Genomic DNA, 26,885 nt, shown 5'->3' on the forward strand with positions numbered 1-26,885 from the left:
AATTTGTGGGAAGGAATAGGGTCAGCAGTGTCAACATACACAGTAAGTATTTATCTAGCGAAGAGCAATCATCTGAGATCTTGGCAAGGTCACTTGTATCAATTGGTGTTAGTTGGACAGAAGCCAGTTTGAGAACTAAGTGGTAAATAAAATGTAGACCAAAAAAAAAAAAAAAATGCAATCTGTTAAGATGGTGATTATTTTATGATAAGTAGTCATTAAACTTTGAAATAATTGTTCCTGTTTTAATTACCATTTTTTAAGAACAGAATTATACTCATCCTACTAAAATTTTTTTCATTCAAAGTTAAATAATTTAGCAAGTATATCTCTACCTTGTGAAAATTGCAGAAAGACATTGTGCAACAGCACTTTACTGTGGACATTCATTAAGAAATAGTAGTTAATACAGGGAGGGAAAAAAGTTGCAAAGATCCTGAAATGTACTGATTAAACCATCTGCACAGAAGCAAAACACACACACACACACACACACACACACACACACACACACACACACACACACACACACACACACACACACACACACACACACACACACACAATACACCACTGTCATTTGGACATTCTGTATAAAAGCTATGATTTCAATAAAAGTTTAAACAATGATTTCTTTGCTATATGGGTGGGTGGGCTTATATCTGCATGTCAAATAATTTGGACTAATGTGACATATACCCTCGGATTGAGATTTAAAGTAAGAAAAATAATGGTTTACTCAGAAGTTTATTTTTCTCTTTTGCATGTAGCTACTTAAAGAGTTTAAAGATGAGGATTGGAATATGGGCAACATAGTATACACCCTCACAAACAGACGCTACCTGGAAAAGTGCATTGCTTATGCAGAAAGCCATGATCAGGTAAATGAATACAGTATAAATTCATTTTTTTCTTTCTCTCTCTCTTTGTACTTAATAAAATATCTAAATACAAGCATATCTAAATATAAACTTATATAGTTCAGTGCAGTTTATATAACATACTATATGTGTGTATATATCTTTATGTGAAAACTACTCATGCTTGCAAAACATTTTAAAGTTATTTTATAGATCTAGAGATTTCAGCTTCAAAATGCAGTACTATGTTTACTTTGACAAACTGTAATTAATAGATTGCACATTGCAGATACAAGTGTTCTATATTTTCCTTCGTCATAATGAAGAATACTGGTGGTGATCCAGGGTAATTTTAGCTTGCATTTTAGATTTCCTTCTCAAGGTTTTCTTTCATGCATTTGACAAGCTTTCATCATTTTTTTCCTCAATCACTGAAATCTCCTGCTAATTGATCACCCTGACTTCAGTCCTTCCCAGCTTCAGTTCATTCTGTCTATGCAGTCTGAAGTATTTCCCAAAGAGCAAAGCTCATCTTGTCAGCCTTGATCTATTAGTCAAAGCCTGTCATTCAAGGCTACTCATATCCTGGCTCAAGCCCTTTTCCAGCTTCTTTCCCTGCCTTACTCTCCATGCCTTCTATTCTTCAGTACTTTAAAATTTCCAACCATTCCAAAGAGGTCCACCTCTTTCCAGTCTTGTATGTTTCCCTACATGCCTGTATTTGTCTACTTCATTGAAAAAGCTCCTACTCAGACCTAATCACCTGACTTAGATATCACATTCTCTATGAAGCCGTCCCTGAGCCAAGTAGGGAAAAAATAGTTGCCCCACCCTCCATGTTCTCTTCATTTGTTTCCATTAGTTTTCTATTTCCAGCCTATAGCACTGTGACTGCTCCTAGTGATCACTCAATAAACATAAATAAGAGGGAGGGAAGACCATTTAGTTATTTAAAACTGTATTAATTCTCATAAACATCAACATACAAAAATTACTTTTTTGTGTATGAAAAGGGAGACAATAAAATTTTTGAAATTATTTGAGGTATCCATATTAAGAAAACTGAAACTAAAACAGTAAACAAATTGTATAATTTGTTATAATTGCCTTTGAAATTTATTCAAAAACAAATAGAATTTGTAATGTTAATGAGATTACCAATAAAAAATTTCTAATTTTCTATATCTAAAAAAAAAATTTTTTTAAAAAATTTTATTTGTTCTTGGTGAAAATATGCATCAGAATTTCAAGAGAATTTATTTTTATTCAAAAGAAGTCTTTTAATATAAGTACTTCCATGAAATAAATTCCAGTATGAAAAAAAAAAAAAAACAATAAGTTTTCCTGTCATTTCAGCAAAAATTGGCCATCTAATGGAAGCATGTGGTTTTTCAGGTGTTTCCCCTCATTGTTAAGAAAGTGTTGGTAGACCAGGAGTTGGCTAAGGCTCATGTGTCAAATTCTACCTGCTGCCTATTTTTGTAAATAAGGTTAATTGGAATATAGCCATACTCATTCATGTATTGTCTTTTGTGCCATATGGCAGATGTGAGTAGTTGAGACAAAGTGGTTCATAATGTCTAAAATATTCACTGTTTGGCCTTTTACAGAAATTTACTCACCCCTGAAGTAGACACATGCTAAATTTTGCATCTTGCAGGTTGGGGCAGTGCTTTCTTATTAACTTAAATCAATAGTATCCTTGACCATAGAGCGGATCAAATAAATACCTATGAAAAAAACAGAACCCAAACTAGAAAATAATGTTAGTTTAAAGGGTGGGGGGGGCAAGGTTTGGAGGAGGACCATCTCACCAAATAAATAACAATATTGAAAATTAAAAAATGTGCATAAATGATATTGTTCTATTGCAAACTCCTGGAAGTTGCAGCACATTGTAAATTCCCAAGGTAGGTTTATTTTGTATGAGTGAATGAAAGAGTAAATAAATGAGTGGAATAAACAAATTGAAGATGAAACTGACAAATTTCTTTCATAACTTTCTACCTAATCTGTAAAGAAACGTAGATTTACTAAGAATTATTTCATACTTTAAAGATTCAGGTAATTCTTCCTTATATTACAATTTGTCATGAATGCAGAAAATGATGCAAGTTGCATAGTTTCTAAAAGCAAATGTTTGCTGATCCTTAAGCCTGATAAAAAAATCTACATAAATACATATATTTATAAGGTGAATAATACATGAAAATTGTACATCACAGTAAAAACATTTGTGGAGGTTATTTTTAAATTTTTAGATAAATTCCTAACCTTAATAATTAAGTTTGTAAAATTAACTGAATTTTACCAGTATCTCAACAGGACTTTTTTAGAAGATGACTTGATATGAGAATAAATTTCACCTGTGAACCTAAGCAAGACTTATCAAAATAATTTTATGATAGAAGCAGAGATTACAGAAATAAAGTTATACTTAAAAACATAACTAAATAATTCAAAAAAAACTAGGAAAGACAAATTAAGTATTAGTGTTACCGACCTTCTTGTAACACTATTTTAAAGAAAAGCCATTTTAATTAAAATAAACTAGAGATGTAATAGTTTCATAAGTAAAAATTACAAAATTTTTCTAAAAATAAAAATAATTATAATAGGGTACTGAGATTACAGGTTAATTTCTTTTATACATTTCATTATATGTTATTGTTTTGCCAATGATGATCACTATGCGTTAGCTGTTTTTAACCATGAATAACTCAGATTGTTAAGAGACTTCTCTTCTTTTATTCAGGGCATTTCTGAGTTATCTACACCAATTATCAATTAATATCTTTTCAGATAAACTAAACTTGGGTTAAATGGCAAATATGAGAAAAATTAACATTAAAAAGAAGCTCTTAACTTATTTTCTCTGCTGAGGGGAAAGAGGGACCATTGTAATATATTTTCATACATATAATATTTCTCATATATATACACATACGATTTTTCAGAAAATCTTCCATTCTTTAAAACAAATGAAATTGTTGTATATAAACTACTTAAAAAATCTATTTAATATTCTCAATATTATAATAAATGTTTCAGAAAATTTGAATCATCAAATCAGGTATAACAAACATCCAGGTACCTTATTATGAGTTTTTCACCAAGTTCTTTTAAAAATAAAAAAAGCAGTTCTGAAAACAAATGTGTTGCTCTTTAACACATTGTTATTATTATTTTTTTTTTTTGGTGGCTGGCTGGTATGGGGATCTGAACTCTTGACGTTGGTGTTACAATACCACACACTAACCAACTGAGCTAACTGGCCAGCCGATCTCTGACACATTTTACCAGCTTACCTTCAACATAGAAAGTGATCATTGAAAAATACATGAAATTTATACTAATTCACACACTGTTCCTACATTGTTTCCCATCCTGTGTAACCATGTGTTACTGGAGCATAAATCCCAAAGGCTTAATACCTATTCTTTTTATTGATCTCAGTGACTTTTATTTCTATAGGCATTGGTTGGTGATAAGACGTTGGCATTTTGGTTGATGGATGCTGAAATGTATACAAACATGAGTGTTCTGGCTCCTTTTACTCCAGTTATTGATCGTGGAATACAGCTTCATAAAATGATTCGACTCATTACTCATGGGCTTGGCGGAGAAGGCTATCTCAATTTCATGGGTAAGTGTGAGCTAAACACATATCCAATCTATGTTTAAAATGTTAACCTATGTTATATATGGTTTAAATCATATGGATTATTTTCACTTGGCTTTTCAGATTTAAAATATAAAATTACACCTTTATTTCTTTAATATACGGTCATGTGTAAATTGCAGAAATAAAATTATTGTAAAATAATTGTTCTACTAATATGATCCAAAAGTACAGTTTAAAAGATGGTATTGTATTGAATATTACTATCAACAAGTGGGCTGAACTATTTTTAAAGCCTAGAATTATTATTATTTTGAATTTAATCATTATGAGTTTATTAATTTGTTGTAGTATTTGCACATTAAACGTAAGAAAGATGTAACTGTCATATGATGACACATTGAACTAATATTCTTGGTCTTTTTGAGGTGATTTTACACCAGTATACTTGTGTTATAAATATGAAAACTGAGGCCCAGGGATATTGTGATGGGCAAAAAATTATGTATTTTTGAAAATAGAAAGTCATTGTTGTCTGAAGGCTCTTGAATGGTAAAATATAGAAATTGACAGTTCTATCTGGTGAACAATGAGTGTTCGAGTTTAAAGAGATTTCACCAGCCTTTAGTCTAGAGAGAGACAGAAAGACTAGGAAATACAAGAGGCTGATGTATTTTTCTGTAATAAAAGCCTTAGAGCTTTAGGTTAATTAATTTCTATTTGGAAACTTTTAAAAGAAGTCTCAGATTGAACTTTTAAAAGCCTCTATCATCTGCATACTTAAAATTCAGAAGCCAAGCCCAAGAAAGCATACACCAGATTTCACCTGCACTGCCTGTACATTTGGGTAAGTTCCTCTCCTCTCAGGGTCACTGAAATTTAACATTCCTAGCCTGCCAGGAAGTGACCTTCCCAACTTGTGAGGCTGCACTGCATCAGCCAGGCACCAGGCCAGATTTTTGGGGTGGACTTTGTAGGCACTGGATCCATTAGTAAAGTGAACCTTAGTTTCTTAACAGCAACTGATTCTACCTGACTCAGGAAGCATCATTCTCCAATATGGACATCTCAGTAAGGCCTTTCTGGCACAACCAGTTTGTTCAACTATACTGATGAAAAGGCAGAGTCTATGAATCTATGCAAATAACTATGACACCATGTAAAGTAAGGAGACCTAGGGGGTTACTGGGAAATTTAAAAAGTTTTATTCCACTTACAAAAGCACAGTTTATGAAGTTGTTATAGTCTATAGAAAGATCTTCCTTGTGTGCCTAGAAACGTACAATTTTTCAGTGAACCAAAATAAAATAGACGTCTAAGTTCATGCAGTCTGTCCTATGTTGTTAATTCTTGAAGCCCACCACATCTGAAAATCTAGAAATTCTGACTCATTCTGCTTTAGTATGGAAGTTATGTAAGTGACATCAGCTCAAATACCTCTACCCAAGAATCTAGAGTGTCGGTAGTTGGAAATATTAATGGTATCCTTTTCCTGAGATTGTCCTTTGTTGAAGATGGAAACTCTGGCCTGTGGCACATGGCCTCCAGGCAAGCATCAGAGTAAAACAAAACTATGTGCACATGATGGAGACTTAATGACCATGGCTTATTTAATATGGCAACTTTCAAATAAGAAAGGTCTGATGAAAGTTTATAATGTGAACTATTTCCTGAATCTTGGTCAGTGTTTTCCTGGAGGGTAAGAGCATATTCTTGAGAGCTAGAACATTGACAGATCACCTGGAACTTCATAAACTTTCTGAAATATTTACATTAATATCATTTTAACTGTATGTATTCAACCTAGGGCAGGCTGAGCATCTGTTCTGTTTTGGAAACTCTTCTCATGGAACTTTCAATGTTAACAAAATGATCAAACATAATTATTTCTAGCATCTATCTTTCTATAAGATTTGTAAATTGACTGTATTTATGGTGTCAAATGTAAATTTGAGATTATTCTTTGGCATGGGACTGAGAGACCTTTTATAGTTTTATTCTTACTTTTACCTCGAAATAAATGGCTCCTGACATTTAACTCCAATGTGGCACCTTTTTTATTTTTATTTGTTCTATCTTAGTATCTTATCTAAATCCAACGTTTCTCTACTAACTTCAAAATGATTTATCTCCTAACGGCTCTATAATTTCTGATTACTGATGTTTTTTATGAAATGTAGTATTTCCCCATGAGTTGTCATGACTTATCTTTTCCACTTTCTGATATGTCACTCTCCTGAATAAAAGACTTCAGTGACTACTGTGTCCTCCAGCTGACCTGTAAGGCTCCCATGAAAGATCTCCTGTTGCTCTCCCCCCATCACTCTGCTCCAGCCAAGCAAGCCATCTTTCAGTTCATTGAATGCACATACTTCCTTCCACACTGACACCATACCTTTTGCTGTTTCCCTGCCTGGAATCATCCCACTCAAACACCCCCTCCTATAGCTGACCATATCTTTCATCTTCAAGTCTCATTTCCTTAGGAACGCCTTTCCTAAACCCTCAAACTAGGCTAGTTTTTTCTATTATACATTTTATAGTACACTCTAGTTACCTTTCATGGCATTTAACAAAATAACATTTGAAAAACTATTATATACAGAACTTCCTTGTTAAATTTAATACTCAGTGCAAACAGGAGTCATCTGTATCTTATTCACTATTTTATATCTCCAGAAACTAGTACAGTGTCTGGAACATCACAAGGATCTCACCATTTATGTCTGTTTTTGTAATATTTTTAGCATTAGTTCATTAGCTTCAATCACCATAACTTTCATAGTTATAACTTTCATAGTTATAAGGAAAGTAATTTTTTCAAGTGGCATATAATAAATTAATACTTAAAAAGAGCAATTTAAGAAATCTTTCAAGACTGAGTAGTGACCTGGTTGCTTACTCATATTCTAGGCACTTTTAAACTTGTTAACTTTCTAGAATTTTACTTTTATTTTCCTCTAGTAGAGAAAGAGTGAGTTAAAAGAAACAAAAAAACAACAGCACATTTCTATAGTTTTTCATTAAAGCATGTTTACATAAATTTGTTTTTCAGGCATTCAGATATGTGTTCTGTTTATCAAAAACATTAAGATGAATATGGATTTGGCTGATTTGTTATGTTTATTTTTGTTGTATATATTCCAAATATTGAGTTTCAAAAAATTCTTTCATTCTGGAAAAAGCAGGGGAATATTTTCTATGCATTTTTTTGATTTGTTAGGTTATTTTAACTGGTTTCATGAATAAATTTATATTTCCTATTCTTCTATTGTATATTTATATGAAAGAATCAAATATACAAGGGGGAGCAAAGATGACTACATTTTTTTTTATATCACTGATCAAAAGAGAGCTTTAATAATAAATATTAATAAAAGTATTAACATTGGCATAGCAATCTATATTTTCTAAAACACTTTCATATACATCTTCTAATCTAATATTCAAACATTTTTTTTGTTATAACAAATCTTAATTCAAAAGAAATATGGGGCCAAAAATTAGAAGAGAACTAAGGTATGCTAGGCAGACATTCCAACTCCCATTTTGCTAAAACTACAACTTAGAGAGGTATAGGGACATGCCTAATGTTGTATAACTAGAAAATGGCAGCAACTGGTCAGTTGTCTTTTTCTTCTGATTTCCAATTTGAGAAAATTAGAATAAAATTACACTTAGATCAATATGTAGACTAGCAACAAATATATGGTTAATGAATGTTTTTTAAGAAGGTAGAGCATAGTGGTTAAGAAAACTATCCAGGTTAGAATCCAAGCTCATCCCCTTTTAGCTGTGTGACCTGGATAAAGTGCATCAGGAGCCTGTGCCTGCATTTGCTCTGTGGTCTGGTGTAGTGGCGCCTGCCTCTTAAGATTGTTTGGAGGGTAAAATGATTTAAAACATATGCAAAACACAGCATATTTTTAGGATATAGCTCATCATTAACTTTTATTTAAATTTATGATCATTATTTTTAATATTATCAATTATTTCATTAAATATCTGGGTCATGAATGCTGGTGATTTAATTCCATCCAAGAGTGTTTCTTTAGAATCTTGTCTAATGGCACATTGTTTAATGTTCTTCTTTTCTAATCCACTCAATTGAGGCAGGGGGATTAGAGTCATGTAACTTCATCATGTGACTCCTCAGGAATTGATAGAAAGAGGCATGGTTAGGCATGCAGATTGGCTACTGTGTCCAGTGGTCATACTACTAGGGAAAAAAACGGTAATCCTGATACTGCAGTAGTAATTCCATAAAAATACCAAAATAATGGCATTAATAGCATTTTTTATTAATGACTACTTAGAAGTCTAAAAGAAAAAGAGAAAAAACTAAATATTTAATTCATTTTAAATATAAACATATACAAACATTTTAAAATATCAAGTAAGGCATAAATTAAAATATAAACTTTAAGCACATACCATGCTTATTTAAAATATTGGCGGACAAGATTGAATGTAATTTTAAGAGTCAACTAACTAAACAAAATGAAGAAAACTTAGTCATATATTTGAAAATGAAATAATAATGTCTAATAGTTTTTAGAATGTGGACTCAAACATAAACTGTATAAAAATGGTGTCTTCATTTGGTCACAAGCGGTATTTTGCGGAATGTTTCCTGGCTTCTCAGAAAGCTCTTTGTACCTCTACACTACACTGGACAAACTTTAGCAAACCTTTTTAAATAACTTTTTTTTGTAGGGACTACAGTCTTTTTATCAGTAGTTTTCTTCCAGTCTTGTTTCAAAGGAAGCTGTTTTGTTTTTTCCCCTGCTTTGACTTCATCATATATAGGTAGAGATTCAAATGCAGAGTGAGTGGATTAGAAAATACTGTCATGTTAATATTACACTTGTTCAGAAAACCTTTGAACTAAAGTAAGGATTATTCTTGCAACAGAAGCTTTGCTTTCTCGGTTGTCATTTTCTTCTTCCTCTTGGGGATTATAGCATTATAGAGGAGCACTTTTTAAATGAATACAACTTCATTTGATTTGGAATTTTAATGCTACATATAACTCTCTGGGTATATCTCAAAACATAAGTGATTCAAATTTCTCATTAAAAAAATAGTGAGCTAGCAGAGTTAAATCAACAAAACTTTCAGTATTTCACTACTATAATATAGCACAGTAGTCCAGAAAAGTGAAAACTTATGTTATCATCACAGAACACTTATTCCCCATGAAAAAAGTTGAAACATCAGAAAAGTTTGGAATTAACTGGAATTGTTGATGTTTTTCATTCTTCATTCATTCTTTCATTCATTCAAGTTAAACTTACTGTTTTCATGTCCAATCTCTCCCATCTTCAACAGAGAAATGTAAAAAAGGAAGTAGAAAGGTGTTTGAGGAGCTATGTGTGCAGATAACTCTAAGGGAAACAGTGTAAGAAGTCAGACACCTAGAATTCTGTGTCTCTTCTCCCATTCTCCCACCTTAAATTTTCCTTTTTATTTTCTCCATTTTTTGTTTGTTTCAGAGTAATATATTGCTTTTCCTGTTAAAGAAGACTTTAGATCCTGTATGTATACTTTCTTGACTTTAAAAGTCCGATCCCTACCATTAAAAGCAGTTGTGTTATCTTTACAGTTTATATAGGACATGGTAAAAGATCAAAATGGTATTATTTTTCCATTTTTCAGCATGTATGGACAAGTTGACAAATAGAATTATCTTTATGGTTTTTATAGCCTTTTAAAAAATGCATACCTTCTTTTATTCTAACTGCAGAGAATTGAGAACAAATATTATTCCAATTTGAACTTTAAACTTCTAATGACATACTATATAGACATGAATAGAGCACTTCTTGAAAACACATCTGGCAACTTTATGCACCTTTACTTTGTATGAACCTCATCATAATTTTCCTCATTTTCCCCTTTTTCCAGATTTGGGAATATCTTTAATTTGGAGATTCACAGGATCTTGCTCATAATTATGATAGGAACACCTGTGATATTTGAAGAACAGTCATGCACTGGGGCTCAGTAGGCCAGTTATGAGTTCTGACTATGGGATGACAATCAGGATACTTTAAACAAGCTGAACAAATACCTCATACCATAGATTTCTGTAAAATGAGTCAACTATAAGGGAAACGCCTAGTGACTCGTAATTTAGTCTGAAAATTAATATTGATTTTGATTTTTTAAAAATAAGTAAGCAAAGAAAAATAGCAGTTTTCTTTATAAGAATTGAGTTTTTGCCCTAAATGGCAAAGGCATGATCATCTCTGCCCTGTTGCCCCATTTTCTCCTATCCGCTGGCTGGAGTACCACATCATGGGAATGGCAGAACAAGGTGAAAAAGGCATTAGTTGACCTTTAAATATTTCTATCAATATTATGATTTAAATATTTTAAAATACTATATTTCATAGCTTACATGTCCTGTAACTCTTCTTATCTTAGTTTTGAAATCAAAATAAAATAAGTCCCTATATTTAAATTAGTTTTAAAAATATTTTCCCATTGTTTACTCTTATTACTACTGATGTTCGTAATAACTGCACTTAAACATCAAAAAGTAATTTGATTCCAAATATAACACAGGCGTATCTCAGAGATATTGTAAGTTCAGTTCTAGACCATGCAATAATGCCAGTATCTCTATAAAGCAAGTCACATGATTTTTTTGAATTTCCAGTGCATATAAAAGTTATGTTTACACTGTTTTGTAGCCTATTAATTGTGCAATAACATGTCTAAAAAACAATGTATGTGCCTTAATTAAAAAATACTTTATTGCTAAATAATGTTGGAAAAATGGTGCCAGTAGATTTGCTACACACAGCGTAGCCACAAACCTTCAATATGTGCGGAAAAAAAAAGTACTATCTGAAGTGCAGTAAAGCAAAGCACGATAAAATGAGGTATGCCTGTAAAATATAATTTGGAAATTTGGAAAAAAATTTTTAAAATGTGAGTTTTTCCTCAACATAAATGTTCCATAAAACCAACATGTGACTAATGAATTAAGGTAACATTTATGTTAAGTATAGCTCTTTTCTAATATCAGGCACATGCAATTACTTTGGTATTCCTTTTAAAATCTTTATTGAGTACTTTAAAACGTTCATACATAATTTGGGGAGAATATTGAATGTTTATGGCATTTAAATATTTTATAGTTCCTTCTAGATAGATCATAATCTGTATATAAATGTTATCTTTCTCCATTTATACATGTAAATATATACACATATACACATATATGAGTATGTATACACATATATACACATTTATATGTCTACACACACACACTCACACACATACACAATGTCTTTAAAGTCTTTTTTTTTCTCTCAAGCCAGCTTTTTAAGAACAGTGCTTAAAGCATTTGAGAACTTTCAGAATCCTTTCTTTTGTTCTCTTATTCTTTAATTCAGATGGTTATAAAGTACATGTTCTCAGCCAGAAATTGTTTCAGATGTTGTACTAAAGGCTTCAGGTGCAACAGTGTACAGGATAGATGTAGTCTCTGCCCTCAGGGAGCTTTGTTCCTGTTAAAGGCAACAAATGTAAAATGACAAACAAACAAAATAACTGCAGATGATAAATGGCACAAAGAAAATAAAAACATTGTTAAAATAGAGAATACTAAGATCTTCAAAGATTTGAAACATGCTTTGTAAATAGTGCAGAAAAGAATTCTCTAAAGTGAGATAACAAAATGTTCAAAGTCCTTGAGGTAGGAAAGAGCTTAGGGCATTCAAGGAAATGAAAGGAGATTGGTATAATTTAGTGCTCAAGAAATAAAGGCAGAGATATTTGGTTGGAAAGGTAGGCAGGAGTTCCATCAGAAAAGATGTTATAGGCCTTGGTAAAGGGATGGACGTTGCATTGTAAGTCAGATGGATTTTAAGGAGAGTCATATGAAAGTCCAGTCTATGTTTGATGAAGATAACTTTTGTTGCTCTTTGAGGATTGACTGGGCAAGAGTAAATGCAGGGATACCGCTCAGGACGTAGTTGAAGTAGTCAAGAAGAGTGATGGTGGTGGCAGTAGAGATAGAGGCAAAGAGAATCAAGATATACTTTTGCAGGTAGAATTAATCGACTAGTCTTGATAATAGTTTGGATGTGAGACAAAGAGAGGAATCAAAGAATGTCTTCAAGGTTTTGGCTTAAGCAATCAGTAGATGGTTGTACCACTTAATACGATAAAAATGAGGCTAGGGAGTCAAGTTAGGTGTTGAAGTGAGGAGTCTGGTTTTAGACATATTCTCTTCAATTTCTTTGAAATACTCAAATGAGGTGGCAAACAGCTGGGAAAGATTCAGAGAAGATACCTAGGCTGGAGAAATAAAATTTGTAAGACCTCAACATATCATTGTGCTGGAGCTATGATACTGAAGAGGTCAGCTCCTGGAATTGAGAACCGTGATCCAGAAAGACAAGAAGGCCCAGGGCAGGGTCCAGAGGAACACTACAGTCTAGTCAAAGAGAAGCAGCAAAGAAGACTGAGAAGGAGTGATAGGGAAAAAAGAAAAATTGCAAGAGTGTAGCATCATGAAAACCATAAGATAGTATGTCAGATAGAGAGGAAACAGCCACCCATGTTGAATGATGCTAAGCAGTGGAATAAAATGAGGACAACCAGGTTGCCAGCATTGAACTAGACAAATGAGGGGATGATGAGCATGGAAGCCAGCCTGGAGTGGGTTTAAGAATGAAAGAGGGTAATGCTTGCAAACAGCTCTTTTCAGATGTTTGTCTGATAAAGGGAGCAGATCAATGAGATGGTAGTTGGAGTAGGATGGGGGTCAAGGAAGTATGTTTTCTTGTGAAATATAAGGATGTGTTCAGACAGGGCCTATTCAAAAGGGATGGTTCCATGGTGAGAGCAAGATCAATATAGAGAAGAAAGCGGATGCCTGATGGAGCAACTGCAGATCCAGAGAACAGGTGCAAAGATTAGTATTTATAAGAAGAGTCTCTCCTTCTCCACAGAAAAAAGAAAATGGATACAGGTACAGGTTTGTTGTAAGTGGAGTTTCATGAAAATGAAGTTGTTCATGTTTTGATAGCTTTGTATCAGTGAGGCCATCATTTGAGAGTGAAAGGAGAAAAAAATAAGTTGTTTGAGAAAAGAGTTGGAGGTATGAAATAGACATTTCTGGGAATGCAAATGCTAGAGACCCATGGTAAGATGGCTAGGTAATAGTGCACACTCATTTGATATTTGTAACCAGAATTACAAAGTGAATCAGCCTCTTGGTTGTGTGCCTTTTCTCTTAGAAAGCCAGCGGTGAGCCAGGATTGGAGTTTTGTCAGGCACCTGTCAAAAAGAAGGAAAGGTTTTGAAAGTACTAGCAAATAACTGATATAATAGAGAACCAGTAAATCACTGGCTCTCGAAATTGTGTGCACACTGGAATCACCTGGGGAGATTCAGAAAATACTGATGTCTGGCCAGGAGGCTGCACTTGGACTTCCCATAACAAACAAGGCAAACCTGAATGGGGCTGCTCCTGGGGGTTATTGAGAAGCTTTCTAAAATATATTTTTATCAATACATAAAATTTAAATCAGAAGCCTTTTCTGCTATTCTTATGCTACTTGTATGTAAATATATTTGTATATAAATACATACAAAAATGCATATAAATATATTTAAGTAGATTTATATACAAATTAAAATCAGGAAAATAGAGAACGAACTATTTTTTTGTTTGTAATGTGGGTCATCTGGTATGTGTACACATGTTTTTACTGGTTTCTTGTTTAGGAATCTCATTAACATGATGCTATTCCAGCTTCTATAATGAGTGATACCTGTGGAGAAGGAGGCATAATTACAAACTGGCAATTTTCTCTCTCAGCAGTATTATGAAGTTTCCATTACTAAATTTGAAAGATTTGCTCAATATGATTATGTTGTATTTTGACATTTGAAAATTCTGCAGGACATTCTTTAATGAATATGTTACATTCTGCCCAAAGGCACAGGGAAGGTTGGATGGATTTTTGTTCTAAGTGTCAGTCTGCATTCATTGATAGCTACATTAGACTTCAATGTAAAATGTGTGATCTTACTTCACATCTCCCATTTGTGATTGTTTAGTGTCAAACTTGTAAATTCCTCTTTTTTCTGGTAGATAGGAATACAATAAAAATTTAAATGTCTTCCTGCTAAGTGCTGGAATTGAAGCAGTTATAGGAAGGCAAAATACACTCTCCTGAACAGTAGGAGTGCTAATTTTTGGCATTTTCTCTTAGCTTGTTGAGGCAAGTTTACTGAATGTAACATGACTTATAGAAGTCTATAAAACTGAGCTGTGAAAACTGCAAAATTCTCAATGTGAGCAGTTGTAAATGGCTTGAAGCTCTGTTAAAATGCTCAGAGACACAAATAGCATATACAAGTGTTCTGAATGTCAGAGACTTAAAAGTAATGCGCCTGATTTGATTCACAGCACATGGATAGCCAATTTAGCTGGCATTTAATGAGAACCTAAGCGTGACATTGTGCTAAGAGTGAAGGAAGTACTATTCCATTACCTGAGGAGCCCTAAATATTGAAGCCCGAGCCTCACCCCAGTGATTTGAGTCAAAATCACTGAGTGTGAGGCTCTGGCAGTAGTGGTTTAAAAAAAAAAAAAAAAAAAAAACCACCACCAAATGATTTTAATTTGTGGAGGTACAACATGGGGACCAACTGATGGAGGAAAGTACAAAAATGAAGGTCTGGCCAGAGACAGATAGTTCCAGACTGTGCCAGAATCACACAGTTAAAGCTTTCTGTTTTCCTCCCCACCTGACTTAAATACCCAGTACTGGAAAGGCTCCTTTTGCCAGGACACTTTTTGCAAACAAAATTTCATCTCCAAATCCTTGCTGATGATCGTAACCTTCAAGAAGAGTCACTTTAGAGAAACTTCATCTTCACCTATTAAAGAATCTTTCTTATGTAACTTATCCACATTATCTCTACCCACTCACACTGACCAAACTGAATATAGCAAACCCTTTACAAATATGAAAAGGTCATACTAATAATCTGGATATTGAGAAGAAAAGAAGAAGCAACTGAACCTATCTCTAATTCTGGATCTTGGAATAAATTCCAGTGGAAAAAGCAATATTGCTTCTAAAATTAACATCTGTATTCATATATATGCACACTTACATATATCTGCATATACACTATATGACTATATGCATATTTAATGTGTATTGTTGTCTTAGTACATTTGTGCTGTTGTAACAAAATACCACAGACTGGGTAATTTATAAACAATATTTCTCACAGTTCTGGAGGCTGGAAAATCCAAGATCAAAGTACTGGCAGGATTAGTGTCTGATGAGGGCTGCTCTCTGCTTCCAAGATAGTGCCTTGTTGCTGCATCTTCTTGAGGGGAGGAATGCTGTGTCCTCACATCGCAGAAGGGGCAGAAGGGCAAGAGAGCACCCCCTTCAACCCTGAGTCCTTTTATAAGGGTGCTAATCCCATTCCTGAGGGTGAAGCCCTCATGACTTCATCACCTTCCAAGAGCCACACCTCTTAATATTGTTGCACTGGGGATTAAGTTTCAGTATGAATTTTGGAGTGAGCACCACCATTTATACCATAGCAATTTATATGTGTGTTTTTGTGTATGTGTGTGTACACACAAAATCATATATACCCCTGAATGGATTCACTATCCACACAGCCCTGGATTAGGAGACCCATGGTATGTAACTTCTGCAGCTCTGTTGTTAAGTTGTAGACAATTGAGTTTACATAATGGAAGTATCATGTACTGTGTACTATAACATTATATAGAAATACAGAAGAATTCCAAAGCCTCACTTCCTAACCATGAGCCTTAGTGTCCCACTGATATTACTCTAAATACACAGAATTGGCTAGGTCGAGGTCCTCTATCAACTTGTTCATCTTCACGTGTGGGCTGGGGGAAGTAGATACAAAGGCATAGGCTGCTAGCCTAGGAGATGTGAGTAAAGACAAGTTAATATATAGTGGGCATTATTCCTAGCCCCGAGTCTCCAATTTAGTGTTATATCTTCAATTAAGCCTCCTCCTAATCCAGTCCCAGAGACCCACCCGAGTGAGAACCTCATTTTATCATCGAAACAGGCCAAAAAATGAATACTACTCTCCCCGCACTGTTCCACACAGTCCCATGGTATGGGTTTTTTTCACAGTATTTCTGCTGTGGTGTTAGGCTCCCTGTTTTCTTTTTTGTTTGGAAGGGAGGGGGTTGGGATGGAGAAGTAGACTCAGATAATGATCTAAAGTTTTAGAGGCAGAGAAATTCATCTTCTGAATTCCTAGTCTCCTGTTAGCACTTGAAACGAATGCTAAGATTGGCAGTGGTGTTGGTAGAAATCTAACTGTAGACAGTGATTCAGAGGAGATAAATCAAAGAGGAAAACAGATCACATTTCATATTGTGCCATGGTCTATGAAACAAATCAATTGAGAAAGAATCTTATTTCCAAGTTATGAGGCAATGTTACAAATTACTTAGTCACCCCCTTTGTTTACTTGAGAATTATTCCTTCATTTTATACTGAGTCAGTACCTACTGCTGAGTCAGACACCAGCCTAGGAACTGGGTAACGGAATGGAAGTCTTAGCCCTTAGCTCAAGGATAGCACCGTCCAGACAGGAGATAAAGCAAGACAGATCTAGTTGTGTTAGGTGATGAGTGTCTCCTTCAAGCTCTGCGTAAAGCCCTATGAGTACTCCAAGGAGGAACAGTGAACTGATACTTAGAGGAGGACATGGTGAACCATCCAGGAAGGCTTACTTCACTCCTTTCCACTCCATCCTGATCCTGTGTGTTACCCATCACTGGAATGCTACACAAAGCTAAGAAGGTGAAACAGAATGAGAGAAACGATTTAGAAGGTGAGTCATGAGAGAGAAGGCTGAATGGAGTAGCAACGGCCAGGTCATAGAGAGCTGTGGAAGAGTTTTACAGGAGATTGACATGATCAGATCCACAGTTTAGATATGTTTCTTGGTTGAAAATGTGAAAGATGGATTTGAGAGGGCAGTCACCTCAAACTAAATGTAGCACCGCAAGATCTTTTGCCACCAGAATTCTTTTAAATTGGTTTAAAATTGTAGACCTAAATTTTTTCGACACTATTCACGTCAATCAATAAATTGTATATACCCCCACTCAAAATCATTTACTTCATTTTTTTTTAAATAGATTTTTTCTGAAGATTATGAGGAAATAAAATTTCGATTTTCAAAATGCTAGGATCCCTCTGATTGTTGCCTGAAGTGAAAGAGATATTTAATTGTTAACTTTGCCTGTTACATTGCACCAGATAGAAATATCACTGTGTTGTTTTAGATACATTATTTTCACTGCATGTTTTTTTTTGTATCCTAAATAATCAAATATTTGGTTTATGTGGATAAGAGTTATGTTTCTTTGAATGTACAAGTTTGAATCAATCTCTGCATTTTAATCCATAAGTCACAACTGATCCAGGTACTTAATTTAAGCCATTTAAAATATAGAAGGTAGTACAGGTGAATAACGGTCATTTGGAAAAACTTTCGTTAATTTGGAATTTGTAAAGTGAATAATTGTAGGTGCAATTTAAAAATGTGCTATTTTAAGGAATTCTATAATATAGCAAAGAATTACCACCTGATTTATCTATTGTAAAAATGTTTTCACATAATACTTATCTACCCTTTAAAAACACATTTAGAAATCTATCAACCATTAGCTAAAAGCTTATACTATTAACCTTAAAAATATAAGTCAACTTTCAGTTTTTATAGAAGAATTTTACACCTTGGAAGAAACAACCTAGAAATCGCTTTTTAATTTTGAACGCTATCGTCTAATGGACCCTTATAAATTAATCTGAATAAAACTGAATGTTATAGGTATTTGAGCTTCACCAACACACATAAAACCACCATCACTCAGAGGTATCATTTCAAGATGTGCTGAGATGACCATGTTAAGAAGAAAAGATGAGGTGACAAAAAAAAGTTTAAAAGCCTAGGTAATCCCACCTTTTCAGTACTTTAATCATTTATACATTATGCTTTTTATTGCATGGTTCATGGGTTAAAATTTCATGGTATATTTGATAACAAATTGCAAAAAGTGGGCATGTAAATGTATTATGAAGTTGTTATCCTGAGGTATTTTTATAGTCTCTCTTTCTTACCACAGTAGTCAGCTTTAATAACACCTTTCCACAAGCAAGAAGACGTCAGATATCTTGGATTATTCCAAAATATTTTTTATAGTTAAATAACAATAAAACATTGAACTTTTCATAAGGAGAGAACAGACCTACAGTTACTAAAGGTGGGAAAGGGGAAGGGAGAGGGAGGTTAAGGTTTAATTGGATAAAAGGATACAAAAAATTACGATTTATAATGATGAACATGCTAATAATATAGATTTGATCATCACTGTACGCAAATACTGATAGTCATCTCTGTATCCCATAAACATGCATAACAAAAAATAAATTTAAAAAAAAATTAAAATAAAAAACGTGGTTAAAAAATCATTTTAAAGTTCTATAATTCACTCCACATTTTGTATTTTCCTTACTTTTTCATTATAATGTAGAAATGCTGTGCACTTAAAATATTTTTTAAAAAATCAGCTTCTTTTATGCCTACCTGTAGACTTTAAACTAACGGTACAACATGAGCACTTAATTACTACATGTTGAACAAAACAACATAAGTCTGGTAGATTCTGAAAAATCCATTCATTGATTTTTTAAAAGGCATTTTATTTACTAAAGCAAGAGTCTTCGGAAAGTTATGGGAACTGATAGGGATTCTCTCTCTCTCTCTTTCTCTTACTCAGAAGATTTTAAAATCCTAGGTTTATGGTGTCTACTATAAATGAGCCTAAATAAATATTAGCAGAATAAATAAAAATAATTGAACACATTTTGCTTGTAGAGTTGGAAAGCTACTGCTATGGTATTTGTCAGCCATTCCCAGTATTTTTGGACCAGATTTTTCTGATAACTCCTAAACATCATTTGGTGACATGCTCCATTTATATTCTCTTTGAAGAGGTATAATCAAACAATTACTTGATTACCTGATTCAGGCAAAGCACCCACTGTACACCCACTGTACACTGTACAGCCACTGTACAACGTGGCTGTCTTCATGGTTTTGTAAGCATGCTTTATTCATGCCTTGTCAATGGGGATATTGCCCCCAATAGGGGCAAAAATTGATTCTTGAGGGAGGGCAAAAAAGTAAAAAAGTTAGATATTGCAATAGTTTGTGGCCATCCAGAGTGCCATGGCATATAAACAGATAAACAATATATCCGTAGTATTAAAACTCCATGCAGTGGAGGCAGTTAGGGAAAAAATGCCTAAAAAGGCTTCCCGGAGGGTGTGTAAGGGAGTGGGTAGAGAGGGTGCATAATGGAAAAAAGGCTGAGAAACACTGTTATTCATATTGTCACTTCTGGACCTTCTACTCAAGATTCTGTTTATCTCAAAATAGTGCCTCAAAGGTAATTGTTTCAGTTTTCTTGTTTGATGTATAAATTCTACTTTCAAGACAGAAGGGTTAAGATTTTAGTTGTGGCCCAGCTATTCCCATGTTGCTAAATGTTCTATTGTATAAAATAAAACAATGACTTTGTCCTGATATTCTTCCTTACTTTGGTACTGATGAGAATACTTACTCTCTTGAAAATATTTCTCAAGTAGCTGTAAGTTAAAAGACAGGAGTTTTAGTACTTGAACATGAGAAAAAGTCTACAATGACTGCCAGCCTACTTCCAATCTACTTCTTTTATCCTTCCTCACTTTTTTCTCCTTTCCTTGCCAATATGTGCTGTCCCCAACTAAATGAGGGCAAGAACTGCCTGAGCAAATATAACATCAAAGCCAGGACAGCTTAAGATAAGGAACTGATACTTTTAAGTTCTAATTTTCCTTCCTGCAGACCCCATCATTTTTTGAGTAAAAGACATTCATTTTTAATCAGTTGACTTTAAGGTCACTTGTTTAAATTAGAAAAAGGTCTAATATCTATGTTATTATATGTATATTATGAAAATTATTTTCTTGGTGACAAAAATTAATTATACACATTAACATTTAGTATATTGAAATCCATTTGTATAAGTATGGTTTTGTTTCCTAAAATCAATTTATATCGATATAAACTTAAGGAAACAAATCTTTTATGTACCTTTGAGTCAAGAATATTTTCATAAGTGATATCTTGTTTGGTCTTAGAAAGATTAACTTGAAGAAGAAGTATAATTATTATGACTTACAGAGAGAAAAACTGAATTTTGAATTTTACTAATTAGCAGAAATTTTGCTATTTTCTAGCCCTTAGCACAAAATATTTTAATCCATGCAGAATTTCCCCTATAACTTGATGATATATATTGGTGATATCTAAGTTGTTTTTGGTTTTAATATATAAACAAAACAGTAAACGTCTCCTTCTTTAGTGTAGCTAAAATATGCAATATCAGCAGTAAGCACTGGACTGGAGATGGTTCTTTTCACCATGATTTTGATACATATTTCTTTTAATTATTTTGATAACTATGATAAAATAGCTAGGAAATAAATCTGAGAAATCATCAAAACATTTAAAAATATTGCTATTAAATTCACACTTTACAAGTCAAGAAATAGGTTACTAACCTGTAAAGCTAATTACTATTTTATGTTTTTTTCTTTTCTGCCAAACTTCCTTATGTAGTTATGTGTGCTGACCCCACTTTCTCAGACCCTGTTCACTTCTCAAACCCTTGAACGCTTCCTGCTGCGCTCTCTACAATTCAGAAACTCTGATTTCCAGTGTCATTGATTCGCATATCTCTGTGCGCTGAACCCTCTTGACCAGTTGGTTTAGTGTGACTCCTCCTCTGGTTCCCCCGGCCCGTCTTCCTTGTTCTGTTAACTGTGGTTCCCCTGTGTCCTTCACAGACTCCGTCTCCTCTCGTTTCTCCTATCATGTCCCTGTTTGCTCATTTGTTGTCCTGGGCCTTTCTCTTTGCCTCCATACTCTCTGTCTCAGAAAGCTCATCTACTTTTAAGCTTTGGCCATTTTTTTAATGTAGGTAATTCCAAGATTAATATCTTAACGTCCAACCTTTTGTTCTAAGCTACAAACATAAGTTTTGAGAACTGATGTTACCAGAGGTGGGAAAGGGGGAAGGGAGGTTAGCGAGAAATTGGTAAAGGGCCACAGAAGATGATCACATTGTATCATGTTGAATATGCTAGTTGTCCTGATTTGAACATCACATATTGCACACAGGTACTGACATTCAACTCTGTACCCCACAGATATGTACAGTCAAGTAGGTTTCAATATAAAAAAGAAGAAAAAAATTCATTTAAATCAAAATATAAAGTTACGAAATTTAAAACTGAAATTATCCTCCCTACAAATCTTAACACTTTTTATTATTAGCATCATCATTACTGTTCCAGGAACCAACCATTCAAATCTGAGAGTCATTTAGTTGTCCCTTCCTTTTCCATGTTCTTCACATTCAGACAGTAACCCAGTCACAGCATCCTTATTATTCATGAACTTTTCCCCATATGCACTCTCACACAATTTTGTATGTATAGTACATACATACAAGAAATGTATACTACATTTCTTTAGACTTAAAGTTTACAAAATATTTTTGCATGCATAATTTCACTTTTTACATCCAACATGCAAAGTCAGTATCCTTTTTATAATCTTAATTTTGAGGCAGTATAAGTTAGAGGTTAAGAGTTCAGGTTTGGAGCCAGCCTGCCTACATTCTCATCCTGACTGCTTAACTTGCTAGCTGTTTCATCTCTGGCACGTTACTTACTCTGTCTGTGCCTCACCTTCGTAATCTGAAAAAGAGGGAATTGAAGTTTTTACTGTACTACAAATGAAAAGTTACATAGCTGAGTTTATGTATTATAAGTGACAAACTGAGTCCTAAAATTCATGTCTTTTGTGTCTGTATCCCATGTTTCCTCCACTGTATAACACATAATCTTGCCTTTTTTCTAATTTCTACAAGAAAAATTCTTCTTTATTTAACTGGAGACTGGACTAATTTATTGTCAGAAAATTATTTGAAAGCATAAAATCATGCCATAGAATTTGTAGTTATATCATTTAATAGGGTTTACCTTCTAGGTTTTCTCACTCTATGCTTCTACCATTCCTAAAAGGTATTTTCTTTTTTTTAATGGATCTCAGGAATAATATTAAAGTAAGTATGCATATTCTGCATTTTTGGATGGTGGTCTAGAATGTCTGCCAAGTTATGAGTATTTAGATATTCATGAGTCTTGACATCTGTCACTTGGAATGTTAAAAGTTTCTATCTCTCTCCCAAATCCCTGACACATTTAATGATCTTTTGTAAAGTTTCAAGGAGTTTGGGGAAAACTTTGATAGTTTTTTTTTTTTTTTTTTAAATACATTCATGTACCAGTTTGTGAGGGACCTAGATAACGGTTGTGCCATAATTCTAGATGCTTATTTAAATCTTCTTAGTATAATTAGAGTCTTTCAGATATTTCTGTACTCTTTAGGCAAGCAATTGCATTTACTTCAGAACAACGTTCTTTATATTGTTTAAAATTTTATATATTACGTTCATTTCATAATAAGCAAATATAAGATATTTATTCTGTGATAATAGCATATTTCATTGTAAGTCTCCCTCTGCACTACACAGATACTTTCTAACGTGAAGAGTGGAAGATTAGATATTTATCATTTAGTACACTTATATTAAGTTCAATTAAGTATGTATCTACATGTACGAAACATTTCACTGCACAAAGTAAAGGACACAAAACTGAAATGCTGCCCTTCCTGCATAGTCTAGATCAAAATCCCCATGTAGCAATTCTGCTTGTTTGTCACTGGACAACACTTAGACATGGAACCTTAAAGAAAAGTTGGGAAATGTCTCCTTTCTAGAAAGCAGTTGATCCAGCTTTAAAAAATTAAGTTTGTGTGCTTGAACGAAAGATGTATCATTCATAGGAGATGATATTTAACCTGATGGTTAAAGAATGGGCAGAATTTGTAGAGTCTAAATCAAGCATTACAAGTCAAAGAGCTAACTGGAGAGAAGACATAGAAGCAGGAAATTTAGGTCCTGATCAGATTACAACTTATCATCTGGTTTTCTTGAAGCAGGGTCTGTGTATTAGGAAGTAAAGCTCAAAGAAGAGCAAAGAAACTTTCCTCATCCAGCTATGAATAATACAGATGAGCATTTCCAAGTGGCATAATTTGAATAATGAAATGGTTAGATAGATGAAGTTAAACACAACACCCATTGAATTACTAATTTAATCACTTAATGGCCGTGTTCTTTAAAAAAAAAAAAAAAAATGATTACTGGTAAGGAGATCTTAACCCTTGACTTGGTGTTGTCATCACCACGCTCTCTCAAGTGAGCTAACTGGCCATCCCTATAAAGGGATCCGAACCCATGGCCTTGGTGTTATCAGCACCACACTCTCCCAGGTGAGCCAGCCACAGGCCAGCCTTCATATTCTTTTCTTTGCCACACTGTTTCTCTCATTTAGATCTTTATCCTTTATGGAAGTTCAGAGAATGATGTAGCCGTATGGAAAGATTTTATGGTTTACCCATAGGGAGGGTGGTGATGTTTGTTGTTGTTTATGTTGTGTCAACCTCTCTAGGAGATTTGTGTATGGTGCTTTAAACGCCATTATTTTAAAGACATTAAAATTGTTTATGTGATTTGGAACCCTGCCTTTTAATTGCCTACAAAGCCAGTTGATAGGCCAATTCATAACCTTGTAGTCACATTTTTTAAAAATCAAAATCAGTATTACTCAGAGTGAAGGGAGAGGCCTGAAGTAAGCAAGCAGAAATACTGAGAAGCTTTCTTCTTGTTGGGGGAAGAAGTTCACAGTCTTTCTCACAAGCTGTCATGCTGCTTTGGAACTTTTTTCTCATTTCTTTGGCACCGGTGGCCTGAGCGGAAACAAGGCAGGAAAGCAGATGAGGCTAAGAGGCTGTTGGCAGGAACATGGAGCAATCGAAGCATCATCCAAAGGCAAACAGATACCAATTCTTTGATTAAGTAATAAGCACGTAGTTAAGTCTTTCAGGTCTCTCTACTTGGGAGTCTGAGTTGCTGACTGCATAAGAGAGGCAGTGTGAGATGGAAACCTAGACGAGCTGAAGCAGACTGTGCCTTGAAAGAGCCTCGGATTCTTATGGAAACACTCTAGCCTGGGAAGGATACCTGGATTCAGTTAAACTGGTGTCAGTTACCACGTGCAGAGTATTTAAGTGAACATTTTCTTTCTAATCTTTTTCTTTTCTTTTTTTCTCCTGTGAATAGACGCTTTTCTTTTACGTATCTATCTTTAGCTCTTAAAGAACAATTGACTTGGGAAGTTTTTTTAATCTCTACTAGTATGTATGTCTATGTGACCACAAGGAACTGACCCTGACTTAGTGGTAGTATATCCTAATCACAGGCAAATTTTAGGAAAAAAAAAATAGGAGAATCTGACTTCAGTGCTAAACTTGTGAGTTTATACAAAAAGTTGCAATAGCCACAAAACTACATGCGTATAATCTATTTAATAATCAGCAATTTATTCTTTGTCTTCATATTCCTGTTTTCCTGCCTTATTTTCTACCATCTAAGATGTGGAGTCTTCTAGCTGGTGCCCTATTCACACGCAAGACATTTATATTTTTTTATAAAGTTGTCCATTAGCAAATGATTTTCTAAGAAAATTTTAGCTTCCTTGCAAAAAATTGAAATTCAGTTAGGATTTTATAAAATAACCATTTTTCCCCTACCATCTTGTCCTTCTTGTGGCTTATTTTCCCCCAAAAGAGTATTTTGAATCCTCTTCTTCATGCAACATCAAAATGGCTTCAGAATAAATGGCCAAAGTCCATGACTGTTGCTATCATTCTCCTTATTAAGAAAATATCTCGTTGTAAAACATTCTGTTTGCCTTAAAGTAATACTCATTCTCAGTTCAGTTACATTTGTTTTGTTCATTGTTTTATCCTTGGTTCTGTTATGCTTTTATTATTTATTTTAAATAAAAAAGTGCCAAAAATGGCATGCAAGTTAAAGTGTACATAGCAACATGAACTTTTGAAATTCTGTCTCCTACCGGCATGGCATTTGGAATAGGAAACCTGGCCTCTGAGAAATAGACAACTGAAGTGATTTATCTGCTCTCTTCTGATTTACATCTTCCCTTCCCTAATGATGTAGATGTATTCCTCTTCGTCCACTGTCTTTCCATCCCATTGTACTTTCTGTTTTTTTCTAATGGCCCTTATAAAAACCAATTTTACAATCAGTAAAGAAACATTTGTCAGACACTTTCTTTATCTGAGTCCCTGTGCTTCACCTGTTTGTTCAAAAGTAAAAGATAGACACTGTCCAACAGGGATAGGCTTCTAAGGGAAGCAGACATAAGTTACTTTAATTTTTTCTGTTCACATTATTTAATAAATCTTTGAGTATGTTCTATATGCTTGTTACTACATTAGATAGAAGAGATAACAGTAGAAAATATATGACATCTGTCGCCGGTCTGATAGACAGGCGAAACCAAAACAAACATACACAAAAAAACACATCCTTAAATCCTTGCTTTAGTAAAGTAAAATGTATAAATAAATATATATATATATATATCCAAGTCTAAGTGAAAGCACAAGAGAGCATCAAAGCCTTTCTGCAGGAATTAAAAAAGGCTCATGTACGGCTAAGACATGGAGTCATAACAGCAACAGTAGCACAATGTGCAAGGTGCAAAGGAAGCACAGGTCAGTAATAAATATACTTTCTCTGTACACTTAATAGTGAAATTGGAAATACGCTCTTATGCATCTTTTTATAGCTCTTTTGTTATCTTCCCTAATGCCTGTATATTTATAATAGGTTTCCAGTTAATGTTGTTAGAATCAAGAACCTAGTGCCAGATATAATGGAAAGAGCATGGCCAGATCTAAGTTTGAATACTAGCCTTGATGCTTTATGCTTACGTGATCTTAGAAAGCCATAGTACTTTCCTGATCTGTTATCTGAAAAATAGGAAAAATGTCACCTCTCATATTGAACGGTTTTGTGAAGATTATTTGAAATAACTATAGCACATAGGCTCTCAAATAATGACCGTCGCTTTTATTTTAATATTGTTTTTGATTTCTTTACATTTTATTTATTTAAAATGTTTTTCCATTTTCTTAACTGAAAAAAATCAATGAGATATATAATTATCCTTCAAAATAATAATGCTAAGTCTTTAGCATCTCAAACAAAACTGATTTATAAGTATCTGTGTTCATTCTACCACATCTATATGAAATATAAAGTTAATCTTATTTTGTACTTATGGGCATTGGTGGTAAAGAGT

General features: G+C 33.9%; 1 protein-coding gene across 1 annotated transcript in view; it reads left to right on the top strand.

The window, feature by feature from the left end:
• The window catches only part of GBE1 (1,4-alpha-glucan branching enzyme 1), a 244,421-nt gene that overhangs the window by 174,686 nt on the left and 42,850 nt on the right, over positions 1–26,885 (top strand). Inside the window, exons 11-12 of the mRNA XM_063110167.1 lie at positions 771–881; positions 4,335–4,506. Of these exons, the coding sequence (XP_062966237.1) occupies positions 771–881; positions 4,335–4,506 (283 nt within the window). The remainder of the gene's footprint in view (positions 1–770; positions 882–4,334; positions 4,507–26,885) is intronic.

Source organism: Cynocephalus volans, chromosome 1 (assembly GCF_027409185.1).
Source record: "Cynocephalus volans isolate mCynVol1 chromosome 1, mCynVol1.pri, whole genome shotgun sequence".
Classification (NCBI taxonomy): Eukaryota; Metazoa; Chordata; class Mammalia; order Dermoptera; family Cynocephalidae; genus Cynocephalus; species Cynocephalus volans.